Below are 15,386 nucleotides of genomic sequence, written 5' to 3' on the forward strand. Positions count from 1 at the left end.
GATGAAGCTGGCGGCAGTGTTGGTATCTCCGGTGGTAATTGGTACGGAGTAATGTAATCTTACATGGTGGATAGGGGGGTTGGTAGATGGGGACTAGTGGGATAATCCCCAGGAAGGATGTATCCTGATACTAAAACTATGGTCTCTCCTCTACAGCCAGGAGATACGGAGGCATTTGTGAACTCTCCTGCACCTGTAGCCAAAGATGTTGGATCAGAAGAAGGAGACCCGCAGCCCAGTGAAGCTGACCATGTGCCAGAGCCCCATGAAAACTGGTTGGTTGCAAGCGGGCAGCGCAAGCTCTGTTGTTCCCTCTGAGCCATTGTATATGGATAAGGACGTAGCAGACAGGAGTTTAGTACATATCAGTTGCTGTGTTACTGTTGTGATAGCTCCCTGGGGGACACGTCTTGTGGCCTGTTACATGTATGTAAGCGTGTAGCTCCCTGACCACACGTGCTCTCTCCTTTGGCTTATACTCTGTTGCTGTGTTCCAGCTTACAGGTTCCGAAGCATAAATCCGATATTGGCCACAATGATGAGAAGATGAGAGAGGCGGAACGCAGCGGGATCCTCTTCTCCTACGACTTCTCGGCTGATACTCTCAGAAGACAGACGGCGTTAGAAGGTGGGACCATGTTACTGTATAATGTACAATTGGATGTTATTGCGCTGTTGAGAAGAATAGTTGTTGATTTATGTCTACTGAAGAGAAATGAGTTCGGACACACTGCTACAAATGTAACAATTTTATAATGAATTAAAAATACATAGAAATTTACAATACATACAATTAATAAAAGAAAGAAAGAAAAAACATAATGATTATAAAAAATGACAGCCAATAATCAGATTCAAATATCAAGATGACTATTCCCTATAAATGAGGGTATATAAAGGTGTATGTCTCCTGTTGTTACTTTGATGTCGGTCTCAATTGTTTTGATTAGCAGCAAATATATCTGTACAGAACAGGAGACATACACCTTTATATACCCTCATTTATAGGGAATAATCATCTTGATATTTGAATCTGATTATTGGCTGTCATTTTTTATAATCATTATGTTTTTTCTTTCTTTCTTTTATTAATTGTATGTATTGTAAATTTCTATGTATTTTTAATTCATTATAAAATTGTTACATTTGTAGCAGTGTGTCCGAACTCATTTCTCTTCAGTAGACATAAATCAACAACTATTCTTTTCAACAGCGCAATAACATCCAATTGTACATTATCCAGTTGTTTCTCTTTGTGTGAGTCTTGGCTAACTCACTGGATGTATGCAGCAGTTGATTAAGAAGATTTAATATTATTTTTTACCTTGAAAAAAATGTTTATCTGACATTTACGGAGCGCCGGGTTTTGTGTGCCCAGGTGAGGTTAATTCCCCATCAGGGATCACACCACCCTTTTTCTCTTGACCATGTTACTGTGGCTGGGGGCAGGGGAGGTAACGAGGACATTCCCTTTAGCCTCGCCCGGATCGGGGTCTTCCTGTGGCAGCTGCTGTAGAACGTGTTTGTTACACGTGCACACTGGGTTCCTGTTAGTACGTCCATGAGATTGCAGCGATGCCCTGATGGTACAGCCAGCTCCTGCCCAGCCACTGATACAGAGGCATTTCTCATCCATATAGGCATGATGTGCCCGCAGCAGTTACTGGTCCCTGTAGCAATAGGGCATAGTCCGGGCACTCTCCACCAGTCTTACACCTGTCCTTCTGTGGTTCTAGCTGGGAATCGGCCACCTCTGCAGGAACCCCCGACGTTACCAGCTCCAGCCGCACAAACACAGCTGACGGAAGGGTCCCACTTCATGTGTGTGTGACGGGCGACACATCTGTCTTATCATGTAAGTTGTTTCGGAAAATTGCTCTGTGACACAGTGCCTCATCCCATGTATGTTACACACTGGTGACAGGGCGTGCGGGGCTTAGGCCGAGTGGCTCACACCTGTATGTATATGTGATGTCACACTGGTGACAGGGCGTGCGGGGCTTAGGCTGAGTGGCTCACACCTGTATGTATATGTGATGTCACACTGGTGACAGGGCGTGCGGGGCTTAGGCCGAGTGGCTGACACCTGTATGTATATGTGATGTCACACTGGTGACAGGGCGTGCGGGGCTTAGGCCGAGTGGCTCACACCTGTATGTATATGTGATGTCACACTGGTGACAGGGCGTGCGGGGCTTAGGCCGAGTGGCTCACACCTGTATGTATATGTGATGTCACACTGGTGACAGGGCGTGCGGGGCTTAGGCTGAGTGGCTCACACCTGTATGTATATGTGATGTCACACTGGTGACAGGGCGTGCGGGGCTTAGGCTGAGTGGCTCACACCTGTATGTATATGTGATGTCACACTGGTGACAGGGCGTGCGGGGCTTAGGCCGAGTGGCTCACACCTGTATGTATATGTGATGTCACACTGGTGACAGGGCGTGCGGGGCTTAGGCTGAGTGGCTCACACCTGTATGTACATGTGATGTCACACTGGTGACAGGGCGTGCAGGGCTTAGGCCGAGTGGCTCACACCTGTATGTATATGTTATGTCACACTGGTGACAGGGCGTGCGGGGCTTAGGCCGAGTGGCTCACACCTGTATGTATATGTGATGTCACACTGGTGACAGGGCGTGCAGGGCTTAGGCTGAGTGGCTCACACCTGTATGTATATGTGATGTCACACTGGTGACAGGGCGTGCAGGGCTTAGGCCGAGTGGCTCACACCTGTATGTATATGTGATGTCACACTGGTGACAGTGCGTGCTGGGCTTAGGCCGAGTGGCTCACACCTGTATGTACATGTGATGTCACACTGGTGACAGGGCGTGCGGGGCTTAGGCCGAGTGGCTCACACCTGTATGTATATGTGATGTCACACTGGTGACAGTGCGTGCGGGGCTTAGGCCGAGGGGCTCACACCTGTATGTATATGTGATGTCACACTGGTGACAGGGCGTGCAGGGCTTAGGCCGAGTGGCTCACACCTGTATGTATATGTGATGTCACACTGGTGACAGTGCGTGCGGGGCTTAGGTCGAGTGGCTCACACCTGTATGTATATGTGATGTCACACTGGTGACAGGGCGTGCGGGGCTTAGGCCGAGGGGCTCACACCTGTATGTATATGTGATGTCACACTGGTGACAGGGCGTGCGGGGCTTAGGCCGAGTGGCTCACACCTGTATGTATATGTGATGTCACACTGGTGACAGTGCGTGCGGGGCTTAGGTCGAGTGGCTCACACCTGTATGTATATGTGATGTCACACTGGTGACAGGGCGTGCGGGGCTTAGGCCGAGTGGCTCACACCTGTATGTACATGTGATGTCATACTGGTGACAGGGCGTGCGGGGCTTAGGCCGAGGGGCTCACACCTGTATGTATATGTGATGTCACACTGGTGACAGGGCGTGCGGGGCTTAGGCCGAGTGGCTCACACCTGTATGTATATGTGATGTCACACTGGTGACAGTGCGTGCGGGGCTTAGGTCGAGTGGCTCACACCTGTATGTATATGTGATGTCATACTGGTGACAGGGCGTGCGGGGCTTAGGCCGAGTGGCTCGCACCTGTATGTATATGTGATGTCACACTGGTGACAGGGCGTGCGGGGCTTAGGCCGAGTGGCTCGCACCTGTATGTATATGTGATGTCACACTGGTGACAGGGCGTGCAGGGCTTAGGCCGAGTGGCTCACACCTGTATGTATATGTGATGTCACACTGGTGACAGGGCATGCAGGGCTTAGGTCGAGTGGCTCACACCTGTATGTATATGTGATGTCATACTGGTGACAGGGCGTGCGGGGCTTAGGCCGAGTGGCTCACACCTGTATGTATATGTGATGTCATACTGGTGACAGGGCGTGCGGTGCTTAGGGCGGGTTTCCCCAAGTGCGCTGTCACCTCCTTCTCCTTCGAACATGCAGCATCCCTCCCAGTCCTGCCTCTTCCATCTCAGAGCTATCTCCACGATCAGACCCTTTATCATCCTGGATGCTACTTAAGGTCCATACACACTGGGCGGTTTTGCATAGCGCTGGGTTGCGCTAACAACTGGTCCGCCACCCGCTCCTTCTGGACCACCGGGGTGTGTGGGCAGCAGCGCCTGTAGCTGTGCTCCCAGGTACTACGGATCCCCGCCATTTTACCGGCGCTGCGTGAGACAGGATCCCTGGTGGCCATTTGTTAGTAGGGGGAGTGAGCTCTCCTTACACAGCCACTCCCCCGGGGATAGTAGGTGGCATATCCTAAAGCTGATACCCATCACTGATCCTTCCTGCCCTCAGCTCAGGCAGCCAGGGACACAGAGAGCCCTTCAGCCACCCAGAGATCCACTGGTTCACTGCCAGGGAGCCTGGACTTGTCCTCCCTGTACCTCATAGGGCACAGGATACAGAGTTGTGCTCCAGTCAGCCATAGCTGCTTAGTGCCATTGTGTGCCTGCTGTGTATTGTGTACTGCATTAATACTATCACTGCCTGTCACCGATATACTGTGTTAGCTGTACATTAATAGCTGCCTGTTTATTTCACTGTGTCCAGTGTATACAGGGCCTAGTTATTTCTTCTAGGGGTAAATCCAGTAAGACAGGGGCCCCAGCACTGCTGTCCTGCACAGCCTGTAATGCTGGCCTCTCCCCCCAGGACTATGTCCAGGACGGCTTATGCGCAAGCTCCCCCCACAGCTTCAGCCCCCCCGGCATGGGAGCCACCGTGGGTGAGCGTATTATCTGCCTCTGTCCAGAGCTTACAAAACACCTTACAGGGTAGGCCTGATAAGCGCAGGGATACGGTCAGGGAAAGCTCTTCCTCTCAGCCCCTCCGCCAGCATGACTCTGACACGGACTGGGAGGATGAACAGGAAGTTCCTGTAGATGCTGACGAAGAGGACGCCTCAGCCAAGGAGGATACCGCATTGATGTGGTGGCTTAGTCACTGCGGTAAAGGAGGCCCTTCATTTAGAGGACCCTGCTGTACCGCCTAAATCCTCGGGCCTTATTTTCAAACGCCCTAAGCGGACTCTAGCTTTATTCCCTAAGTCCGACGACTTGGAAAATAACCTCTCAGAGGCCTGGGGGGGGGGGTACCAAATTGAAAGGTTTCCCTACCTAAACTGTTTGCCTACCTTTACCCCCTCCCTCAGGTTGTAGCTAGGCCTGCCATAGCATCAAGGCAATGGTAGAATGGGCAACTACCCTCGTGGCTACCAACAAAGGATCTTCTCCATACCATTGATAAGGTACATCAGGCCACCCTCTATTTAGGGGAGTCAGCGCTTGATGCTGCCACCCTGACCTCCCAGGTGTCGATTTCAGAGGTCGCAGCACGACTTTCAGGGTAGGGGACATTCCTTTTCCAGAACCCAACCCCATGTTGCCAGGTCCTCCAAACCCAACGGTAAGCTTCCCTGGGGCCACCAGGCGCCCAGACCCTAAGCCAGAGGACAAACATGACGAGGCGGGCCTCCACCCGGGGGATCCCAAGGTCGGAGGCCACCTATTGGAGTTTTCAGACGTCTGGCTGGAATCTACAACAGACACATGAGTTCGGGATGTCATATGAGGCTACTCCCTAACCTTCCGGCAGCGTCTACCGAACTCGTTCTTTTCCGTAAGTTCTCCAAAGAACTTGGAAAAGCTCAGTTCTCTGGAGCAATCATCCAGAAACTCCCGGTCCCTTTGTCTCAGCGAGACTCAGGATTCTACGCAAGCCTCTTTGTAGTCCGGAAACCCAACAGGTCATACTGCGGTCCATAGTATTGGCCTTACAGCCAGGAGACTACATGGCATCACTGGACATCCAGGATGCATATCTGCATATCCCCATCAGGCCGGAACATCAATGGTTTCTGCTAGAAGACCTTCAGTTTCAGGCTCTGCCTTTCGGACTACCTCCCGCCCCTCGGGTGTTTACAAAGGTCATGGCAGTGATGGGCAGCAGACTTCGTAACCAGGGCATGCGGATTCTTCTGTATCTGGACGACCTGTTGATTCTGGCACAATCTGCAGAGATACTCAAGGACCATTTGACCATAGTCTTGGAACGTCACGCCTGAATCATCAATTGGACCAAGTCATCCATGATCCCTGCACAGTCTATGATCCATCTGGGGGCCCAGTTGGATACTGTACCTCAACGGATCTACCTGCCAGAGGAACATTGCCGGACACTGCAGTCACGCATACGACGTCTCCTCTCCCTCAGTCGGGTGTCGGTTCATGCCTGCATTAATGCCCCCATACACTATGCGATTTGGGCCGATATCACCTGATTTCAGCACTTTGGGATAAATAGAGTGAAATCTGACCAAAATCGGATGTTTGTGAAATCCGATCTGATGCGTTTTCCCGTGCTCATCGGATTGAATCAGGGGGTCGGACCTGCTGAACATAAAATATATCGTAATCTGACCCATCGTGGGTGCTTTTTAGCACTCACGATGTTTCAGATCCGATATATCGATGTATAGAACTGCTGGTACCTCAGGGGCAGCCCCGACGGGAGAGAAAAGGTAGTGAGACGGAAGAGGAAACAGCAGCGTCCCACATTCTAAAGCCTGCGCCAATGTCAGAGGATCAAAATATGGTTGTGGGCAGAATGGGACCCTCCTTCTCCCCTGCTGCTGGGAATAATCAGTGATGGGGATGGGCAGCAGAGCCCGACCCCCCTCTCCCCTGCTGCCGGGTGTAATCCGTGTCAGGGCGGGCAGCAGAGCCCATACCCCCCTCCCTCCCCTGCTGCTGGGTGTCAGTGTCGACGCGGACAGCAGAGCCCGACCCCTGCTGCTGGGTGTCAGTGCTGGCGCGGACAGCAGAGCCCGACCCCCTCTCCCCTGCTGCTGGGGGTCAGTGTCGGCACGGACAGCAGAGCCCGACCCCCTCTCCCCTGCTGCTGGGTGTCAGTGTCGGCGCGGACAGCAGAGCCCGACCCCCTCTCCCCTGCTGCTGGGGGTCCGTGTCGGCGCAGACAGCAGAGCCCTACCCCCTCTCCCCTGCTGCTGGGGGTCAGTGTCGGCGTGGACAGCAGAGCCCGACCCCCTCTGCCCTGCTGCTGGGTGTCGGCGCAGACAGCAGAGCCCGACCCCCTCTCCCCTGCTGCTGGGTGTCAGTGTCGGCGCGGACAGCAGAGCCCGACCCCCTCTCCCCTGCTGCTGGGTGTCAGTGTCGGCGCGGACAGCAGAGCCCGACCCCCTCTCCCCTGCTGCTGGGGGTCCGTGTCGGCGCAGACAGCAGAGCCCGACCCCCTCTCCCCTGCTGCTGGGGGTCAGTGTCGGCGTGGACAGCAGAGCCCGACCCCCTCTGCCCTGCTGCTGGGTGTCGGCGTGGACAGCAGAGCCCGACCCCCTCTGCCCTGCTGCTGGGTGTCAGTGTCGGCGCGGACAGCAGAGCCCGACCCCCTCTCCCCTGCTGCTGGGGGTCAGTGTCGGCGTGGACAGCAGAGCCCGACCCCCTCTGCCCTGCTGCTGGGGGTCAGTGTCGGCGCGGACAGCAGAGCCCGACCCCCTCTCCCCTGCTGCTGGGTGTCGGCGCGGACAGCAGAGCACGACCCCCTCTCCCCTGCTGCTGGGTGTCGGCGCGGACAGCAGAGCCCGACCCCCTCTGCCCTGCTGCTGGGTGTCAGTGTCGGCGCGGACAGCAGAGCCCGACCCCCTCTCCCCTGCTGCTGGGTGTCAGTGTCGGCACGGACAGCAGAGCCTGACCCCCTCTGCCCTGCTGCTGGGTGTCGGCGCGGACAGCAGAGCCCGACCCCCTCTCCCCTGCTGCTGGGTGTCAGTGTCGGCACGGACAGCAGAGCCCGACCCCCTCTCCCCTGCTGCTGGGGGTCAGTGTCGGCGCGGACAGCAGAGCCCGACCCCCTCTCCCCTGCTGCTGGGGGTCAGTGTCGGCGCGGACAGCAGAGTCCGACCCCCTCTCCCCTGCTGCTGGGGGTCAGTGTCGGCGCGGACAGCAGAGCCCGACCCCCTCTCCCCTGCTGCTGGGTGTCAGTGTCGGCGCGGACAGCAGAGCCCGACCCCCTCTGCCCTGCTGCTGGGGGTCAGTGTCGGCGCGGACAGCAGAGCCCGACCCCCTCTCCCCTGCTGCTGGGGGTCAGTGTCGGCGCGGACAGCAGAGCCCGACCCCCTCTCCCCTGCTGCTGGGGGTCAGTGTCGGCGCGGACAGCAGAGCCCGACCCCCTCTCCCCTGCTGCTGGGGGTCAGTGTCGGCGCGGACAGCAGAGCCCGACTCCTTCTCCCCTGCTGCTGGGGGTCAGTGTCGGCGCGGACAGCAGAGCCCGACCCCCTCTCCCCTGCTGCTGGGGGTCAGTGTCGGCGCGGACAGCAGAGCCCGACCCCCTCTCCCCTGCTGCTGGGTGTCAGTTTCGGCGCGGACAGCAGAGCCCGACCCCCTCTCCCCTGCTGCTGAGGGTCAGTGTCGGCGCGGACAGCAGAGCCCGACCCCCTCTGCCCTGCTGCAGGGTGTCAGTGTCGGCGCGGACAGCAGAGCCCGACCCCCTCTCCCATGCTGCTGGGTGTCGTGTCGGTGTCGGCGTGGACAGCAGAGCCCATACCCCCCTCCCTCCCCTGCTGCTGGGTGTCAGTGTCGACGCGGACAGCAGAGCCCGACCCCTGCTGCTGGGTGTCGGTGTCTGCGCGGACAGCAGAGCCCGACCCCCTCTCCCCTACTGCTGGGTGTCAGTGTCCGCGCGGACAGCAGAGCCTGACCCCCTCTTCCCTGCTGCTGGGTGTCAGTGTCGGCGCGGACAGCAGAGCCCGACCTCCTCTCCCCTGCTGCTGGGGGTCAGTGTCAGCACAGGCCGATAAAAAAATAAAAAAATGGCAGAATTCCTCCAGCACAGGGCATACTATGTAAGGTGTGCTGCCACATTAGACATAATGCATAAGGGATACTACAACTGCTTGCATAATATGTCTGGGTACTAGTAGGGTGGGCATAATGTGTAGGGTGCACTTTGTGAGGGCATAATGTGTAACTGGCACTAAAACTGTGGGTATAATGTGAAGAGGGCACTACAAAAGTGGGCATAATATGTAATGGGCACTACAACAGTGTGCATAATGTGTAAGGGGCATTACTGAGAAATCTCATGGCACGTGACTTACAGTATCTGACGCTAATTAGATGTTAAAAATGGCACATCAAGTATCAAATTGTATATAGGCCTCCTGGGAAGCTGCCGGGGAAATTCAAGGGAAATCAATTTTACAGGTCAGATAAATCTCATAGTGTATGGGGGACCTTAGGGTCTCTGGTTCGATGGTATCGACCTTCGATATTGTGGAATATGCACAATCTCCCGTCCACTACAACGAGAGATCCTCGGCAAATGCTCAGGATCCTACACCACCATCCGGTCACAGCTGATAGCATTGTCCCCGAACGTGCGTCTCTCACTCTCCTGGTGGCTTCTAGACCAGACCCTCTCAGCAGTGGACTCTTCTCACCATGGATACCAGTCTCCGCAGATGGAGGCAGTGACTTGCCAGCGATCATTCCTGGGACTATGGAAGCCCAACTATCGATCATTGTCCTCAAACTGAGGGCATTCTTACGAGCCCTTTGTTTGGCGGAACCCTGGCTCCGGGGTCGCCCTGTGCAGGTCCATTCGGACAATGCGACGACAGTGGCTTATATCAACCTCCAGGGCGGTACTCGGTCGGGCTGCTATGGCAGAGACCTCTCGCATTTTTCAATGGGTGTAGAAGAAGATCCCTGCAGCAATCTTTATACTGGGTATCCTCAATTGGGAAGCAGACTTCCTGAGCCGTCAGACTCTGGATGCTGACGAATGAGCCCTACATCCGGAGGTATTCCAGATACCCTATACGGGTCCAGGACTCGCGACCCAGGGCCTTGCATGGTGGATGCCCTGTCAGCCCTGTGGATGTTAGCTCCAATGTATGCCTTCTCTCTGATTTCGCTCCTCCGGAGAGCAAGTTGAAGGCGGAGAGTGGCACATTGATCCTTGTGGCTCCTAGTTGGCCCAGACAGATCTGGTTCTCGGATTTGCAGGCCCTCTCAGTGGCCCCTATGGTCCGTCTTCGTCCAGACATGCTCTCTCAGGGACCGTGTCTACATCTGAACTTGCAGCTTCTGGCTTTGACGGGGTGGCTGTTGAGACCTCCCTTTTAAGAGCCAGGGGCTTCAACTCCATGGTAATTTCAACCATGCTCAGTGACTCAAACCTTCCTTGTCTGGTGCTTACCATAGCATCTTGTGGGCTTACATTTCCTGGTGTCGTACTCCCCAATTCAATCCTAGGACTTACCGCCTGGCCAGGATTCTGACTCTCACAAAAGGGCCTGGAGGCCGGAATACGCGTCTCTTCCTTGAAGGTACAGGTTTTGGCTTTGTCCATCCTGTTCCGTAGGAAATTAGCGTTGTTGCCGGATGTCCGCACATTCATACAGGGCATCCTGCATATCCAGCCTCCCTTTGTTCCCCCGGTGGCCTCCCTGGTTCTTACTGCTCTTCTGGCCTCACCGTTAGAGCACTTGCGGTCAGTGGACGTTTGTTGGCTCACCTAGAAGACTGTTTTCCTTTTAGCAATTGCTTCAGAAGGGTATCTGACCTGTCGGCCCTGTCCTGTGGGTCCCCGTTTCTGATCTTCCATTCCGATCGAGGGGCCTTAGAACTGTTCCTTCTCACCTCCCTAAGGTAGTGTCCAGTTTTCATGTCAACCAGGAGATTGTGGTTTCAGGGGCCAGATGTTTGTACTACTCAGTCTTCATTGGATGTGGTCCGTGCCTTACGTATCTATGTGCGCTGCACTAACTCCTTCCGAAAATCAGACTCTCTTTGTGCTATGGGTTCTAAAAGAGGGGATGGCCTGCTACTAAGCAGACGATGGCCCGCTGGCTTCGCTCCGTCATCAGGCAGGCATACTTGGACTCCTCCCTTCCGGTTCCTGCGGGGGTCCGAGCTCATTCCACTAGGTTTGTGGATGCATCTTGGGCTGTTAGGGGCGGTGCAACAGCTGAGCATATTTGCAAGGAGGCAACTTGGTTGTCCACCAATACCTTCTTGCCCTTTGATGCATTTGATACATTTGCAACCCAGGACTCGGCTTTTGGCCAGAGCGTACTTGCTGCAGCACAGGCGTGTCCCACCCCTTAGGTGGCTGCCTTAGGACGTCCCAGCGTTAGCCCTCCTGGGTTATATACTCTGTAATAGCATGCTGCAGATCCCTTGTTCTCTGCCCCCTGATACTTATGTCAGTGCCGCCTGCTGATGCAGCTATGGTTATGTACCCTGTACTTGTCCTCTATTGTATACAGCTGTAAGTCACGGTCTCCTGGGTTATATACTCTGTAATAGGGCGCTGCGGATCCCTTGTTCTCTGCCCCCTGATACTTATGTCAGTGCCGCCTGCTGATGCAGCTATGGTTATGTGCCCTGTACTTGTCCTCTATTGTATACAGCTGTAAGTCACTGTCACCTGGGTTATATACTCTGTAATAGGGTGCTGCGGATCCCTTGTTCTCTTCCCCCTGATACTTATGTCAGTGCCACCTGCTGATACAGCTATGGTTATGTGCCCTGTACTTGTCCTCTATTGTATACAGCTGTAAGTCACGGTCTCCTGGGTTATATACTCTGTAATAGGGCGCTGCGGATCCCTTGTTCTCTGCCCCCTGATACTTATGTCAGTGTCCTCTGCTGATGCAGCTATGGTTATGTGCCCTGTACTTGTCCTCTATTGTATACAGCTGTAAGTCACTGTCACCTGGGTTATATACTCTGTAATAGGGTGCTGCGGATCCCTTATTCTCTGCCCCCTGATACTTATGTCAGTGTCCTCTGCTGATGCAGCTATGGTTATGTGACCTGTACTCGTCCTCTATTGTATACAGCTGTAAGTCACGGTCTCCTGGGTTATATACTCTGTAATAGGGCGCTGCGGATCCCTTGTTCTCTGCCCCCCCCCCCTGATACTTATGTCAGTGCCGCCTGCTGATGCAGCTATGGTTATATACCCTGTACTTGTCCTCTATTGTATACAGCTGTCAGTCACTGTCTCCTGGGTTATATACTCTGTAATAGGGTGCTGCGGATCCCTTGTTCTCTGCCCCCTGATACTTATGTCAGTGTTCTCTGCTGATGCAGCTATGGTTATGTGCCCTGTACTTGTCCTCTATTGTATACAGCTGTAAGTCACTGTCTCCTGGGTTATGTACTGTGTAATAGGGTGCTGTGGATCCCTTGTTCTCTGCCCCCTGATACTTATGTCAGTATCCCCTGCTGATGCAGCTATGGTTATATACCCTGTACTTGTCCTCTATTGTATACACCTGTAAATCACTGTATCCTGGGTTATATACCCTGTAATAGGGTGCTGTGGATCCCTTGTTCTCTGCCCCCTGATACTTATGTCAGTATCCTCTGCTGATGCAGCTATGGTTATATATCCTGTACTTGTCCTCTATTGTATACAGCTGTAAGTCACTGTCTCCTGGGTTATATACTGTGTAATAGGGTGCTGCGGATCCCTTGTTCTCTGCCCCCTGATACTTATGTCAGTGTCCTGTGCTGATGCAGCTATGGTTATGTGCCCTGTCCTTGTCCTCTCTTGTATTCAGCTGTAAGTCACTGTCTCCTGGGTTATATACTCTGTAATAGGGTGCTGCGGATCTCTTGTTCTCTGCCCCCTGATACTTATGTCAGTGCCCTCTGCTGATGCAGCTATGGTTATATACCTTGTACTTGTCCTCTATTGTATACAGCTGTAAGTCACTGTCTCCTGGGTTATATACTCTGTAATAGGGCACTGCGGATCCCTTGTTCTCTGCCCCCTGATACTTATGTCAGTGTCCTCTGCTGACGCAGCTATGGTTATGTGCCCTGTACTTGTCCTCTATTGTATTCAGCTGTAAGTCACTGTCTCCTGGGTTATATACTCTGTAATAGGGTGCTGCGGATCCCTTGTTCTCTGCCCCCTGATACTTATGTCAGTATCCTATGCTGATGCAGCTATGGTTATGTGCCCTGTACTTGTCCTCTATTGTATACAGCTGTAAGTCACTGTCTCCTAGGTTATATACTCTGTAATAGGGCACTGTGGATCCCTTGTTCTCTGCCCCCTGATACTTATGTCAGTGTCCCCTGCTGATGCAGCTATGGTTATGTGCCCTGTACTTGTCCTCTATTGTATACAGCTGTAAGTCACTGTCTCCTGGGTTATATACTATGTAATAGGGCGCTGCGGATCCCTTGTTCTCTGCCCCCCCTGATACTTATGTGAGTGCCGCCTGCTGATGCAGCTATGGTTATATACCCTGTACTTGTCTATTGTATACAGCTGTCAGTCACTGTCTCCTGGGTTATATACTCTGTAATAGGGTGCTGCGGATCCCTTGTTCTTTGCCCCCTGATACTTATGTCAGTGCCCCCTGCTGATGCAGCTATGGTTATGTGCCCTGTACTTGTCCTCTATTGTATTCAGTTGTAAGTCACTGTCTCCTGGGTTATGTACTATGTAATAGGGTGCTGCGGATCCCTTGTTCTCTGCCCCCTGATACTTATGTCAGTGCCCCCTGCTGATGCAGCTATGGTTATGTGCCCTGTACTTGTCCTCTATTGTATTCAGTTGTAAGTCACTGTCTCCTGGGTTATGTACTCTGTAATAGGGTGCTGTGGATCCCTTGTTCTCTGCCCCCTGATACTTATGTCAGTGCCCCCTGTTGATGCAGCTATGGTTATGTGCCCTGTACTTGTCCTCTATTGTATACAGCTGTCAGTCACTGTCTCCTGGGTTATGTACTATGTAATAGGGTGCTGCGGATCCCTTGTTCTCTGCCCCCTGATACTTATGTCAGTGCCGCCTGCTGATGCAGCTATGGTTATGTGCCCTGTACTTGTCCTCTATTGTATTCATCTGTAAGTCACTGTCTCCTGGGTTATATACTGTGTAATAGGGCGCTGTGGATCCCTTGTTCTCTGCCCCCTGATACTTATGTCAGTGTCGCCTGCTGATGCAGCTATGGTTATGTGCCCTGTACTTGTCCTCTATTGTATACAGCTGTCAGTCACTGTCTCCTGGGTTATGTACTATGTAATAGGGTGCTGCGGATCCCTTGTTCTCTGCCCCCTGATACTTATGTCAGTGCCACCTGCTGATGCAGCTATGGTTATATACCCTGTACTTGTCCTCTATTGTATACAGCTGTCAGTCACTGTCTCCTGTGTTATATACTGTGTAATAGGGCGCTGCGGATCCTTGTGGTGCCATATAATACAGCAGATTAATAATAATTGTGTTTGCTATTTCAGTCCAACCCCTGCAATGACGGACGTCCCCTGCTCCATTTGTTACTGTACAGTTTTTAACCAAATTGGGAATCTTGCTGCAAAGTGACTCCAGATTTCAGCTTGCTGCTACGTTCTTCTTGCACATGAAGATTTAAGAGCCAAAATGGGGAGTTTCCTGCTCGGTGACGGAGGAGCGGCTGGTCCATCAGGAACCTTTTGTTTTCTCAGACTTTTCTGTTGATGACATTTTCCAGGATTTTCATCCCTCACCAAAGTTTATCATCACTACGATATGTTATTTTACACATTATTTGTACAAAGGATTTATATTTATATTTAATATGTGCCATGTTCTTGTTGGATTCCCCTCACCTACTCCTTGCTTTGCGGTGTCCGCAATCACTGCCGCTGATCACGCCAATCCCCGGTTCTGCATTTTGTATAACCATAGATCTTGCGATTCTTCCAGGAGCAGATCTGTCCAGCAATAATGAGGCTCTTAGTTCTGGTACGAGAGTGTACAAATGTAATTATTCCTTGTATAGTCATTATACAACGTCCACCTCATATGTAAGTATGACAAATACCAGAGTTTAAATGCAAATGTTCATAGCTCATGTCTTTTATAACATGCCAAATAAATGTCGATGTTGTTTAATATCCATGTGGAGCCTCGTTCACTGCAGGACATCAGTAATTCTCTAACACTGAGGTGGCGCAACGGATTTAGGATTTTTCCTGCGCTATAAGATCCGCCCTATCCTGGGTCTGCATACATCTGCCCTGTTCCATCACCCACAATCTGCAGATGTCTACTGCGGTCACCATCTACAGACCCTGCCGCAGCAATGCACACACTTAAGGTGCCCATACACTAGGAAGATTTATCTTCAGATCTGGCTGGTTGGAACAAAAACATGGTAATATCCGAGTGACAGTTTGTCAGTTTTCCAGCATTTCCAAGCAAATGGTCAACTGTTATTTGCTCTCATCCATTACCATGTTTTTGTTCCAACCAGACAGATCTGCAGATAAATCTGCATGTGTATGGCCACTATAAGGTCTAACGGGAGCAGCCAGGAGCAAGCTGACCGTCCACTCAGCCGAGTCCAGCTACTATACGTACA

At 52.7% G+C, this 15,386-nt stretch overlaps 1 protein-coding gene across 8 annotated transcripts in view; it reads left to right on the forward strand.

Moving 5' to 3' along the window:
- PLEKHA5 (pleckstrin homology domain containing A5) overlaps positions 1 to 14,919 on the forward strand; it is a 120,836-nt gene extending 105,917 nt beyond the window's left edge. For all 8 annotated transcript variants that reach the window (XM_083180728.1, XM_083180730.1, XM_083180732.1 and 5 more), the window contains 4 exons: positions 157 to 275; positions 498 to 628; positions 1,737 to 1,855; positions 14,281 to 14,919. In XM_083180728.1, coding sequence (XP_083036854.1) covers positions 157 to 275; positions 498 to 628; positions 1,737 to 1,831 — 345 coding nt within the window. In that variant the 3' untranslated portion in view covers positions 1,832 to 1,855; positions 14,281 to 14,919. The remainder of the gene's footprint in view (positions 1 to 156; positions 276 to 497; positions 629 to 1,736; positions 1,856 to 14,280) is intronic.
- Positions 14,920 to 15,386: the final 467 nt, after the last annotated feature.

Source organism: Crinia signifera, chromosome 4 (genome assembly GCF_055691185.1).
Source record: "Crinia signifera chromosome 4, ASM5569118v1, whole genome shotgun sequence".
Taxonomy (NCBI): Eukaryota; Metazoa; Chordata; class Amphibia; order Anura; family Myobatrachidae; genus Crinia; species Crinia signifera.